The sequence below is a fragment of the Equus przewalskii genome, chromosome 6, assembly GCF_037783145.1.
Source record: "Equus przewalskii isolate Varuska chromosome 6, EquPr2, whole genome shotgun sequence".
Classification (NCBI taxonomy): Eukaryota; Metazoa; Chordata; class Mammalia; order Perissodactyla; family Equidae; genus Equus; species Equus przewalskii.
In genome coordinates, this window is record NC_091836.1 from 76919743 (window position 1) to 76932998 (window position 13256).

The 13256-nt window shown below is 41.4% G+C and overlaps 1 protein-coding gene across 2 annotated transcripts in view; it reads left to right on the forward strand.

Annotated features, from left to right (window-relative positions):
* SYT9 (synaptotagmin 9) overlaps positions 1 to 13256 on the forward strand; it is a 181543-nt gene that overhangs the window by 54080 nt on the left and 114207 nt on the right. For both annotated transcript variants that reach the window (XR_011541594.1, XM_008514543.2), the window contains exon 3: positions 7350 to 7896. Coding sequence is in view for 1 of the 2 variants with exons in the window: in XM_008514543.2 (XP_008512765.1) it covers positions 7350 to 7896 (547 nt within the window). In the remaining variant the exon portion in view is untranslated. The remainder of the gene's footprint in view (positions 1 to 7349; positions 7897 to 13256) is intronic.

Genomic DNA, 13256 nt, shown 5'->3' on the forward strand with positions numbered 1-13256 from the left:
TAATAACTGTAGATATCTTCACCACTGATTTGTGGAAATTGGGTAGAAGGAGAAAAAATAAAAAGAAGAGAGTGAAGGAATTATCCCTGAAAAATGAATTTTACCCTTAGGTTTATTTTAGTTTTGGAGTCATGTAATTAAATTATCTTTTCTGATGGCCAAAATCAAGTTTAGTAATATCTGAATTATCATAAAAAAACTAAACTCTTTCCAACTGCATTTGACCTAATACTGATAATTTGCATCATTATGCATTTAAAACATCCTTATGTAAATTACTCCTGACCTAGTTTTATGGGTTATGTCTGGAAATACATATCTTTGACTCATGGTCTTACCATAGTAACAGTGGTATATGGTCTTCTAATTCTTTAGGGATTCTGTTATATTATAAACACACACACACACACACACACACACACACACACACACAACCTTTTACTGACAAAATGGGAAAACAAATCAAATTTCTTTCAGGCTCCAAAACATTTTCAACATTCTTTTTTAGGTAACATTTTTGATGCCATATTTGAGGAGGGGAAGGTACTCTTTGCTGAGATGGCTTTAAACAGTCTGCTCTTCTGGTTATTCTTTCTTCTCCCTTCTTTCTTATTATGCTTCTTGCTTTCTCACTTCTGTCACTTTCTTTCTTACTGCTTCCCTTCTGCAGCCATTGTCACTCATCCCAAAGTTCTCAGGATACCTCCTAGGCCCAGAGTGCATAAGGCTTAGACTCCCATTTAAGGCCATCTCCACTGTCACTGGGATTGGCATAGCTTCTGTCATGGCATTTCCGTTGGAATCTCACCCTCACCCAGCCTCTTAAGATGGGATGTGTGTGTGGCTCCCACCAGTGCCTTTTGGAATGTCCTAAAGATGAGCTTTGTTTCATCTTCTAAGAATCTTTCTGGTCAGGATGATTTTCTGTTGTTCTTCTAAGATCAAGCACATTGGAATTCTGCTTCTAATTAGCTCAATTACTGTTAGAATCCTCCAAAATTCCTGTTATTTCTTTTGAATTTAGATGAAACTCCTTTTGTGTAATGACCTAATATCCTAGGAATGTGGATTTTGTTTAATACCAGGACATTTTAAGGGTTTCTACTCCAAATACATGAAAATCCCCCAAATAGAAGGAACCTTGAAAGGCTGTCTAATCCATTTCCTGATTCACGTCCCAAGATGAAAGTCCAACCTGTTTTCCTAAGCTTTCTCAAATTTCCTATGTAACACTTTGGTTTTATAAAAATTTCAATTACCGCACCGCCAACTCCTTATCAGGCCTGTTACAGCCCTGCATCCTATTGCCACAGTCTGCTTCTCTCAGCTATCAGGCTTACCTCCTGCTCAGGGCCACCATGTGGCAGAACCCCAGAGGACACTGCTGATGTGGACTCAGTAGGAGACTTTGCCTGAAAAAGCTTATCACACTCCAGCTACACTAGCTTCTCCTTAGTTCCTTTAGTATCCCAGGCCCTTTCCCGCCTCGAGGTCTTCACACATGCTGTTCCCTCAGCCTACAATGCTTTACTTTTTTTTTTTTTTTTTTTGCCATGCCCGGCTCCTTTGCAGCCTTAATGTCCCAGCTAAAATGTTACCTCCTCAAAACGCCTCCCTGACCACCCTCTCTGAAGTGTGTGCTCTTTCCTCCACTCCCTCCCTCTCTTAACTCTCTTACACGTTGCCTGGCTTTCACTTCTTCATGGGATTGAACTCTATTTCTAACTAAATGATTATCTGTTTATTGCCTATACCCCCCTCTAGACTGTGAGTCCTGTGAGCTCAAAGACCACATCCGTTTTGTTTCTCCCTATATGGGTAACCCCTAGTGCAACTCCTGACACATAGCAGACTTTTTCCATGAATGACTGACAGAATACATTCATCACTGTAGGGCCACTTTTCTCGTGTTCTGCTGGCAAGAATGGCAAAGGGCCCAAGGTATAAACTGAGTAGGGCTTATAATGGTGTGAGGCTGGCAGAAGGCCATTCGTCCCAGGTCTCACATTCATTAAGAGCCTGACAGTTTTTTGATCTTGTCTCTGAACTAAACAATCCACAGAGTCACAGAAATACAGAATTGGAAGAAGACAATCATCACACTCAATTTGGGTCCCATTACTGGCCACATCTCCAGTAAGTAATACACTAGGATTAAATATTGTGATTACTCTATGAGTAGAGAATTGGTTAGATGTAAACATTTAAAACTTCATGTTTTTGAATTATTCTTTTAGTCATTTCTTCAGATTTTAATAGACTGACAGCTTCAAAAATGGAAGTTGCTTAGACTTCTCTCAACTTTCGTGAGACCCTGAAACTTGGTGTAAATGTGTAGTTTCTCTACTGATTTAATTATCAGAAACTTGTGTGTTCGTGGTATTCATAGGTTTACTCTAGACACACGTACTATGTGCAAAGGTCTGTATGACATGCTAGTAATAGAGGGAAAAGATATAGCCCTGGCCTCAGAGAAAGGCCCACAGTCTAGTTGGAGAAATATACAAGAAGAGCATTAATTACATACATTGACATACTCAAATTGTTCTTTAGAAGATTAGTCTGGCAAGAGTGTATAAGATGTGTGAGATGAGGTGAAGACCAGATACAGGGGCCAGTTCAGGCCTGTAATGATGAGGGCCTGAACTTGGTTGAAAGCAGTGGGAAAGGCAAGAAGCACGAGATGTGAGCTACTTTAGAGAAGGTGTTGGTGGACATAGGCTCATCTTAGTCATGGGGGATAAAATACTGGAAGATGACACCAAGGTTTCAACCTGTTTAACTTGGGAGTGGGCGGGAAGAAGCAGGTCATGCTTCAGTGTATCCAGCTGCACTTGACCACTCACCTCCACTGGCCAAGGCCTACATCTTCATTGTCTCAGTCTCTCTAGAGGCCTCTGAATCTCAGAACAAGAGAGCTTCAGATTCCCATTTCTTCTTGCCTTACTAGTCAGTTAACTGTGTCTGTCCCTATCTGGGACTTCCCCTTCTTCTATGTCTGCCTGTGTTTCAGGACAACCCAACTCTCTCCTCTTCATCATCAGGGGAGTTTCCATAAGGGAAACAGAGTCCTGTCTCCTCTGTTTCCAAACCTCCCTGTTTTTACTTGAACCAAGTAAAGAAACCATGATGGTTTTGAAATCACTCTTTCCTCTCCTTGGACCATGAAGCCTTGTCAACACTGATGCCCCAGAACTGAGAAAGGGATAGACCAAGTTTCACCACTGAGATAAGGGAGGGTAGAAGAGTGTACACTTGTCCGTGGCTGCACAGGAAACCCAGATGGAAGGGATGCTGGGGATTCTGAGCGCTGGCTCTTACACAGAGCCTAGATGGAAGGTGTGGTTGGCATATGTGCAGAGAAAGCTCCTGGAGCAGAAGAACTAGAGATTCCATCCTGCTGGAGCACCAGGAGCTGAGATGGACACAGTTAACTTCCCTATTGAGGTCTAGAGCATCAGCTTGGAGGCTGTTAAGTATGAAGCCAAGTTAAGTAGGCAGGCTCAGCTCAAGTATCATCTCCTCCATGACAATTTCCCAAGCCAGAGGCCTCCTTTTGCTTCTGTGGCTCTCTAGCCTCCGGTCAGTTCTTATGCCCCTCTGTCCTGCTTTAGAGTTAGTGCATGACTGTCTCATCATATTACCACCCCCATGCCAGCTGCCAGTCATTCCTTGAAGGCAGTCACTAGGCTTTGCCCGTCTGTGCCTCCACCCTACCTGACCCGTGCTTTGCACTTTCAAATTTGTTAAATTATAGTAATGTCCTCTTTCTTAAGATCCAATGAAGGTAGTTGGCTTTTTGGGTGATGGTTCTGGGACTGAGACTTTGTTTGGAGACTTAAAGTGGGATGCTGGAACTGGTTAATTCAAATTTGGGGAAAGGAGAGGAGGAAAAGCCTTTTGCCTCTGGGCATGCCTCTCCTGACCCTTGGCTGCAACTCAGCAGCAGGCTCAGAATCCTTCAGGCATGAAAGTGTGTTTTTGAGTTTATTGTGGGAAATCTGCTTCACAGATTTTGTTTAATCATCTTTGAAATTAGACTTTCTCTAGGTTCAACCACCAATCTTCCAGCTCAGGTCTGGGACAGCCAAGTCCAATCTTTAAGTTCTCTTCCTTGTCTCTTCCGTGACAGGAGAATGGCTTCTGCCCACACTGAGAGAGAATGGGGGGTGGAGGAAGCTAATAGTCCCAATCCCAGTGGCCAGCTTCCCTAAGACAGCATTAGGGTATGACTGATTTACAGAGGACACCATCTCTCAGCTTCCGTTATCACCTCCTGTCTTCGGGGTCCACCTCCTCTCCTTCCATTCATTGTGCACTTAAGTCCTGAGAACACCAAAATACAGGACTCTCCAGACCTACTCAGAGGACTGTCTGCTTCAGATACAGATCACTCCTTGCCACACTCACTCAGCGTAACTCAGTGGCATTAAAATTCTAGACCCTTACCCTGGGGGGCCTCTAGTTCACTGCACTCAAGGACCACCTCCCTTGACCATTTTAGAATCCCTCATCTCGGGTGGCAGGAGCTCAGATCACAACATTCTGTTCTGTATCTTTCCTCTCTCCTGCTTTTAACTTGCTTTTTCTTCCCGCCTCTATTTGAGTAGCCTATGAGAGCTATGGAATATTGATTTTCCATTTCCTCTACCTCTTCTTCTCCTTCATGTCCCTGGAGCAGCCTCTCTGCTCTACTTTCTCATTTCTCAGCTCAGAGAGCTGCGGAGGTTATGCAGGGAGGTTACGAGTTACCCAGGTTCTCTGGCTGCTCTGGGCTTCTCCGGTCTAACTCCACCCCCACTCCAACTCCAGTAATGGCCAACTCTCTCCTGAAAGGAAATTGAAAGCGATTGAAAGAGAGCCCCAGGGAGTGAGAACTGTCATGGCCTGTTACAATCTTTGCTATCTGCTTTAAGCCACTACCTTACGGTTGGATTCAACTGTTTTCCCAATAGTAAGTGTGATTCTGAATGGGAGGAAAGGGCTGGGAATGAGACTAGTCATGTAAAACATTTGGGTAGATAATAGTATTCATATCTGTGCTTGATTTTTAAAAAGAACCTTCAGCTGTGTGTAATTTTGAAAGGAGGCGTCCTGCGCAATTGGGTTCTGAGGGGATGGGATCCTGCTTCAGTCTTTGAAGTACAAATCTCTCCCTAATGCCCTCCCCAATCCACCCCTTTTACCCCCTGGCAATCCAATGTGGTTGGGAAGAGCAAAGCACATAGGACTTACTTCTCTGCAGAGTTCATTTTTAAGAAAATGTACAAGTAAAACAGAATATGTTCCATTGCTGAGCAGCCAATTCATATATTTTAAATTTAAATTTACATTTACATGACAGGCATAATCCTACACATAAGGGTTAAGAGAAAATGTTGCTGTGATGAAACTAAAGCCAGTACTCAGAAAACTCGAAGGTAAGTTGTTAAGCACAGAGAATCTGCACAGCAACCACCTTGGGAGAAAAGTGGCAGCAGAGTGTCAGGGATTGGGGCTGGTGTAGACACAGAACTGGTGTTCCATCACAGGTGTTGGTCCAGAGAAGGCACATCCAGAGGGCCTTAAGGGAGCACTTTTAGTATTTAAACAGAACCACAAACTGGACAGCACCCAAAATGGCCCATTGTATGTGGAAACTGACTCTGGACCCAAGTATGGCCCTTGTTTGAATCCAGCCTGGGGAGAAAAATCCACAGCAGAGGAACCAGAGCTGGTACCAGCCCCTTATGGCCTCTGCATAGGGCTGGACACTTGCTGTTCCCTGCCAGTCCTTTCTGCCCAGAAATCCCATGAGAGCAAGATTAAAGCTCCATCCTAGCACTACGAAGGTTCAACATCTGGACAAGGGAATGACCTGGCTGTACTAGCACAGGGGGCCACTTAGCAGCATCCCCTGCCTCCTCCCTCTCCTGACAAATCAATCGTAAGATAAGAGACAACTTAAGATTGTGGGTTTCTCTGTAAGGAATTAAAATCTCACAACATAAACTTTCAGACCACACAGTGTTTGCACATGTGGAAATGTATGTGCCTGGGGTGTGTCTGCTTGCAGTAGCCTGCTGGCTGTGACAGGTGCAAGTGACAGCTCTGTGATTGTGCTCTTGTACCACGTGGGTGATTAGTGACCAGGAGGGTATTGTAGGATAAAGAAGAATGTTCAGCATAGCAACATCTGTATGACAAGGGAGAATCATTTCAAACTTGTTTTGGGGTTATTAATCCCATTTTTACATCTTTATTTCATAAAGTAGTCTTAAGAAAGGAAAAGAAGGCAAACTCAAATGTTTACTCTGCCTTTCTAACTATTTACTAATTCCTCAGAGATTCCTTTTTCCTTCTGGTGAAGAGAGGCTATTTTAATTAAGATTATGGAGAGACTGCAAAAAATATAATGATTCTGAACTCTGAGATAAAAACAAACAAAAATAACCTTAAAAACAACCTTTTATGTAATGACTACTTCTCTCAATTTGTGAGGACCCACACAGATAAGCCAGGTTTCAAAGAGAATTTCAGGGAAACTTCTAACCCAAACCAATAAGCTTATGGGGTGAAGAGTAGATTCTGTTAGCAAATATTTAATTTGCAAATATCAGTATCCAGCCTTTTGTAACTGAATCCTTACATACATTTATAGTAGCTTACCTTTAATTTTTATACCCTTAGTGTTTATTACAGAAATAAAACCCTTCTTCTTGATCACTGATCACCCATGTGGTACAACAGCAGTTCAATCACAGAGCTGTCACTTGCACCTGTCAGAGCCAGCACACGCCACTGCAAGCAGATACATTCTGTCACATACGTTCTCGTGTGAGCAAAAACTGTTCTTGTGATGAGGTGATTTGATTTGAACCAGTGTGAATTTATATCCTTATAAAGCTATATGCCAGTGACAGGAAATTCTGTTTCATTTAGAGAAAGATTCATTCTTCTTGAGACAACACATAGCGAACTATTTCAATTTCAGTATGATATTATATATAAAGGTGAATAATTTTAGTTTTAAACCAGTTTGTACAAATCTTTACATTCCACCAGCCGAATAAACCTCTTTAATGTCATATTAGTTTACAAAGTACATTAAACCTTTAAAGCTCCAAGGTCACATGTTAGTAAGTTCATTTCCTGATACCAGGCCTCAATTTTGTGCTTCAAGCCTTGGGGAATGACTTACTCACACTGATGAGCATTTTGAATTTAGGCCAAAAAAAAAAAGAAAAAAAAGCCCACAGATCTAAGCTTTTAATGGTGCAGAACAGTCTACCTACATCCCAGGCACAAGTTTCTGAAAGACCCGTAGCTAATGAGGTTATAACTTTGTTCTCTCTTGCTCTTCACTCAAGGCATAATTCAATCCGAAGACAACTCAATCTGTCAAACCCGGACTTCAATATCCAACAGCTTCAAAAACAAGAACAGTTGACTGGAATTGGTCGAATTAAACCGGAGTTATATAAGCAGAGGTCATTGGATAATGATGATGGGAGAAGGAGTAACAGCAAAGCCTGTGGGAAGCTGAACTTCATTTTAAAATATGACTGTGACTTAGAACAGCTCATAGTGAAGATTCACAAAGCTGTCAATTTGCCCGCCAAGGACTTTTCTGGGACCTCAGATCCTTATGTCAAGATCTATTTGCTTCCCGATCGGAAAACCAAACACCAGACTAAAGTTCACAGAAAGACCCTGAACCCTGTGTTTGATGAAGTGTTTTTGTTTCCCGTTCCCTACCATGACCTTGCAGCCCGGAAGCTTCACTTCTCTGTGTACGACTTTGACAGGTTTTCCCGCCATGACTTAATTGGCCAAGTGGTGGTGGATCACTTCTTAGACTTGGCTGATTTCCCCAGGGAGTGCATCCTTTGGAAGGATATCGAATATGTCACCAATGTGAGTCCAGCATTTCTTCATTTTGGGGGGCTTCTTGGTCAGCGTGCACACAGAATACTTACACTTTATTTTATTTTGGGGGCAAAGTATAAAATTCATGTCAGTGTACACAGAGCTTTTGTTTCAGAACCTCCTTTCTGGAAGCAGGTCTTTAACAATATTCCTTTTGCAATTTTCAAGAATTGTTTATGAAAACGATATTACAGAATAACATTCTCTCCTTTCTATTTTCTAGTTCTTAGCTATTCCCTAATAGATAGTAGATATTATCTGCCCTCCTCACCACACTTTCTTTAGAGCTTTCTTAGGTTGCTTGTGCTAAATGGATCCTGGCATCCTATATTAACTGTAATCTGCAGCTAAGAGACCGTTGCCTGACTCTCTGAGAGCAGTTAGTCCTTTCCCATGTTCTCAGGTCAGCTCAGTAGCATTTCCCAAGATCAGATCTTCAAATTTAACCCCAGAAATGAGGTTGAAAAGAGTTGGCACCACATTTTTAAATATAGAATCAAAGTTACAAGGATGTCAATCTGAAAAGATGCCACAGATATTGGCAAAATTAGTCTACAGAAGATCAAATCCAATTTAGGGCTCAGGAGAGAAGGCAGAAGTACTATATAGTGATGCCATATATCTATGTTTACATGTTAAACATGAGATTGCAGTAGTGATATTTGTACCCCATTTACATCCTTTTCACTGTCGTGCAGAGATGTCTCAACACTGCTGAATTAGAAAGGAAAATTGGACTTTCTTAGGTAACTAGTATTTTAAAGCCACTTGTTTCTTTCATCTGTCCAAATTCCCTCAGACAACTTTGTTAGCTCGTCTTCTGGGATATGAGTCCTTCTGAGCTCAGCATAGTTCTGGTTCTCTGCCTTGGCATCCAAAGACATCAAGCACCATACTCCTTCCTGAGCTCAGGCGATGGTCCACCTTGGGTTTGGAGCCCGTTTAGTGAAGTGATTTCACTCTGCTCAGGAAGAGAACACACGGAATCTCTGCCCAGTGACCAAATACCTGTACTAGGACTTTCTCATCCTCAGCCACTTTTGTGAACTGGGAACTCACCCACACTTTGGTTGTCCCAACGGACACCTTCTCTTTGTGTACCACAAAATACCAGTGCCAGCTTTGTCTTGCTACTCAGATAAGTGAAGTGTAGCATGGGGTTTGACTGGCCTTTATCATAATGATAATAATGACATGATGCTGGGAAAAGGAAAGAAGGAGCTGGAGAAGGTGCAGAAAGTATCAGCTGCTGAAACTAAGGTGGTTTGGGAGATTGGGGGAAGGAACAGACTTCTTCAAACTTGAAAGGTTGTGATTCTGTAAATCCAAAAATGGATGCTGGGGCAAGCAAGGATTGTATCCCAAATCCCACTTGGCAAAATAGGAGACAGCATGAGAAACTTTGAAGAAGTAAAGTGGGCAGGCTGCTTATCTAAGATAAGAATGGCTCGGGAATGGACCTTCTCACTAGAGTTTACCAGGTCCTCCTGGGTTTAAGCTGAGACACTGCCAACGGACAGTGATGAGCTGTGGTAGAGAGAGGTTAGTTACACCATCTAATGTGACACCAAGTTATATTTTTTGACAAACAGTTTCTGTAAAATAGCTGGAGTGGTTATTATAATGCTCAGCAGGAGTCCTGCTGTGAGTTGACTTCTAGAGACTTTATGGAGAGAGCAACACTAAGCGCCAAGTGGCTGATAAAATTCTGGATATGGCTGCTATTGGTGGGAAGGTCCCCTAAAGCAGTTTCCTGTGGGATGAGAATATAGAACAGCAGCCTGGAGAGACCTCCTGGCCCTGAGATCGCTGCCATTTTAGCCCTGTCCCAGGACTAAAAGTTTCCTGTCCATTGTCAGAGAATCCTGGATTTCCACAGAGTAGAGGAAAATGTAAAATTATTTATCAAGGAGGAAAACTGATAAAGCTAAAGACCTCAAAATTCTCAGTTGTTTCCTCAGGCAAATAATAAATATTCTGAGCATTGATCTAGGCCTTTGGATGGCCAGCAGGAGACGAGAAGTCCTGAAAATGGCATTACAGATTATTTCATAATCTGCCATATATTTTTTAAAATTCTATTTTAAAAATTATTATTTGAGGCTGTTTTGACTGTGCTTGTTTGAATGTGACTTTGTACAGAGACTGCCGTGAAGGTCTGAGGTTTACCAAGTTCCCATTTTTATAGTATAGCATGTATGTAACGCAGTGTATGTAATGCACACATGCAGATTAATGAGGGCATAATGAAGTGAATAGACATGGACCCACCCCTCAGAACATAGCCAGTACTTTTGCTGGCCCTTGGGGTGCCCTCCCCCTTCACGTTCCCTCTCAGTTCGCTCCTGCCAAAAGGAAACCACTATGCTGAATTTTATTTATATTGTGGCATATTTGTAAGACAATGTATTATTTGGTTTTGTCTATTTCTGCTTTTCATAGCTCTTCTTTGAATTTTTTTTCAGTCCACATTGATTATGACATTTAGCAATAGAGATGGATGGAGCTGTGGTTCATGTATTCCCATTGCTGTATAATATCCCATTGTGTTATATATGACAAATTAGTTTTCTCGTATTGATACTATTTGGGTTGTTATTAGTTTTTTATGATTCCAAATAGTACTGCAGAGAACACTTTTGTGCACATCTGATTCACATGAGGTGTATGCCTGATTGAGGTAAGCTGCACACACGTTCAACTTTTCTAGGCAATGCCGAGTTCTTTCCCATAGAGTCTGTACAAATTGATCTTCCCACTGGTGATGTATGACAATTCCTAAAGCTCCACATTCTCACCAACTCTTGCAATTGACACAGTTTAACATGAGTGTGCATGCATGCGTGTAAAATGGTATGTAATTTTCATTTCCTTGATTGCCAAGGTGGCCCATCTTCTGACATGTTTTATTGGTCATTCGTGTTTCCTTCCTTGTGAAGTGCTTATTATCTTTTCCTTATTGATTCATGTATGTTCTTTATATAGTCTGGAGGCAAATCTTTTGTTTGGTGATGTGTCTTACAAACATCATCTCTCAATTTATGGCTGTCCTTGTACTCACTTGATGGTATCTTTTGATCAATAGAAGTTCTTATGCTTAATGTAGTAAAATATCAATATTTTCTGCTGTGAATTAGCATGTTTGCATCTTGTTTAAAAGATCCTTCCTTACTCTATGTCATAAAGATATTTCTCTTATACTTTCTATTAGAAGTTTGAAAGTTTTGACTTTCCTAATTATGATTTTAATCTACCCAGAATGAAATTGTGTGTGTGGTGTGATACAGGCATCCTGTATTAGTCATCTCTGGGTGCCATAAAAAAATACCATAGACTAGGTGGCTAAAACAACAGGAATTTATTTCACACAGATCTGGAGGCTGAGAATTCCAAGGTCAAGGTGCCAGCAGCTTCAGTTCCTTGTAAGAGCCCTCTTCCTGGCTTGCCAGCCACCTTCTTGCTGTCTCCTGACAGGGCAGAGACAGAGGGACAGCTCTGGACTCTCTTCCTCTTCTTATAATGACACCATCTCATATTCAGGAATCCCAGTAAATCTCAGTCAGGATAAATAAAAAGAAATGCTCACTTAGAAATATTATAGTTAAACTATAGAACACTAAAAAGGAAAGCAAGACCTTGAAAACAATGAGAAAAAAATTATATACAAAGGAATAAATATTGGACTAAATGTTGACTTCTCAAAAGCAATTGGACGTCAGAAGACTATGGAATGGTAGCTTCACAATACCAAAATCAAAGTAACTGAGAGTTTTATGGCTTCAATTTTTATACCCAGGAAAACAATCTTCTAAGAGCAATAACAAAATAAAAGCATATTCAGAACTGTGGCTTTTGGTTGAGGGTTATTGCCAGTCTATGGCTATCCAAGGAAGGTATTTAGGGGAATAAATATTCTGGCCTCACTTTCCTCCCTTCCTCGTTGTCTGAACCTAACTAGAAGCCAGAGACTAAGAAAGCTGTTTTCAGTTTGAAGAAAAATAAACAAAAACCCCAAAGGCTCCAGGGGCACCAAGCAGGAGCCAATGGATTCCAACTAACTTCTATCATTACTCATCGCACCTCCTTTTTATGTATTTGTTCAATTTTATTTCTTCCCCATTAGACAGTTCTGTGAGTGCAAAGACCATATCTGGCATGTTCACTATGCCCAGCCTCTAGAGTGGAGTCTGGAAGTGAAATAATTACTAAGCACCTGCTGAATAAAATGAAGTTCTTTATTTGGTGAGCCTCTAGGGACTGATTTGGTTGGGGGCGGGCGGGTTGTTGTGCAGAGCTGAACCCATAATCTAATCTCTTTTTTTATAAGCTAATCTTTTTTTTATTTTGTTCTTTATTTCTCCATGGGGATTATGAGTTTTGTAAATATTGGCAATCAAATAAAAATTAATTCTCACACCTTCCTGTGAAGGAACAAAATGGCAATTATTGAGTGTAAAGGTGATAGTTTAATTAAACCTCTCAATTACTGAAACCAGATCAATCAGTAATAGTGTAATGCCTCTCTGTGGGATGTGTATCAGTCAATAAGAGAGAAGATAGCATCTGGAGGAAAGTCAAAGTTAGGAGAGCATGAGTTCAGTGGTCAGGGTAAGTATTGGCTATACGCTTGGCATTTTCAGTGTACCCCACTCATCACTGGCTTCCTGACAAATAGGTGTTGAGCACTTCAGGAATCTCTCTTGGTGGCATGCTTAGAAACTGGTTCAGAGACTTTCTCTGGCACCTATAATCATCTCAGCTAGACTCTAATTTGGAGGAGATGCTAGAGTTTTCACATGGTAACAGTAGAAGTCATGAGATTCCCTCTATGCCAATATGGATCCCAGTTCATAACAGGCCAGGGTACAGTTGACAGTCACATAGACTTTCTTTTAATGTTAGGAATTTTAAAACTTTACATTTCCCTCAAAATTTGACTTTGTGAGTCATTGTAAAGTCCTATATTTTGCAGTGGCTGATTTAAGAATTTCCCCGTCCTGTCTTCCAGGGCCCTGGGGCCATTTCTAGACTTGATAGAGGTGGGCACCTGGAGCCACTCAGGGGAAGTTATAAGCCTTCAGGGAAGTCCAGGTTGCTTGCTCCTCACAGTTGAATACAAATGGGCAGGAGAGTCTCTGTGACTGAAGAATTTTATTAATTTAATCCTGTTTCATTCTGTTGCACCATGAGTCCTAAGTTATTATTGCATGATTCTATGGCTTTGTCACATTCAGTCGTGTCCTGGTAGATGTGTAACAACTGGATTAGGGGTGGGGAATAGAAAGGGGACCTGATTTGTAGCATTTGTTTATTTCTATGGTGTGAGTACTCCCAGCAGGACTAATTTC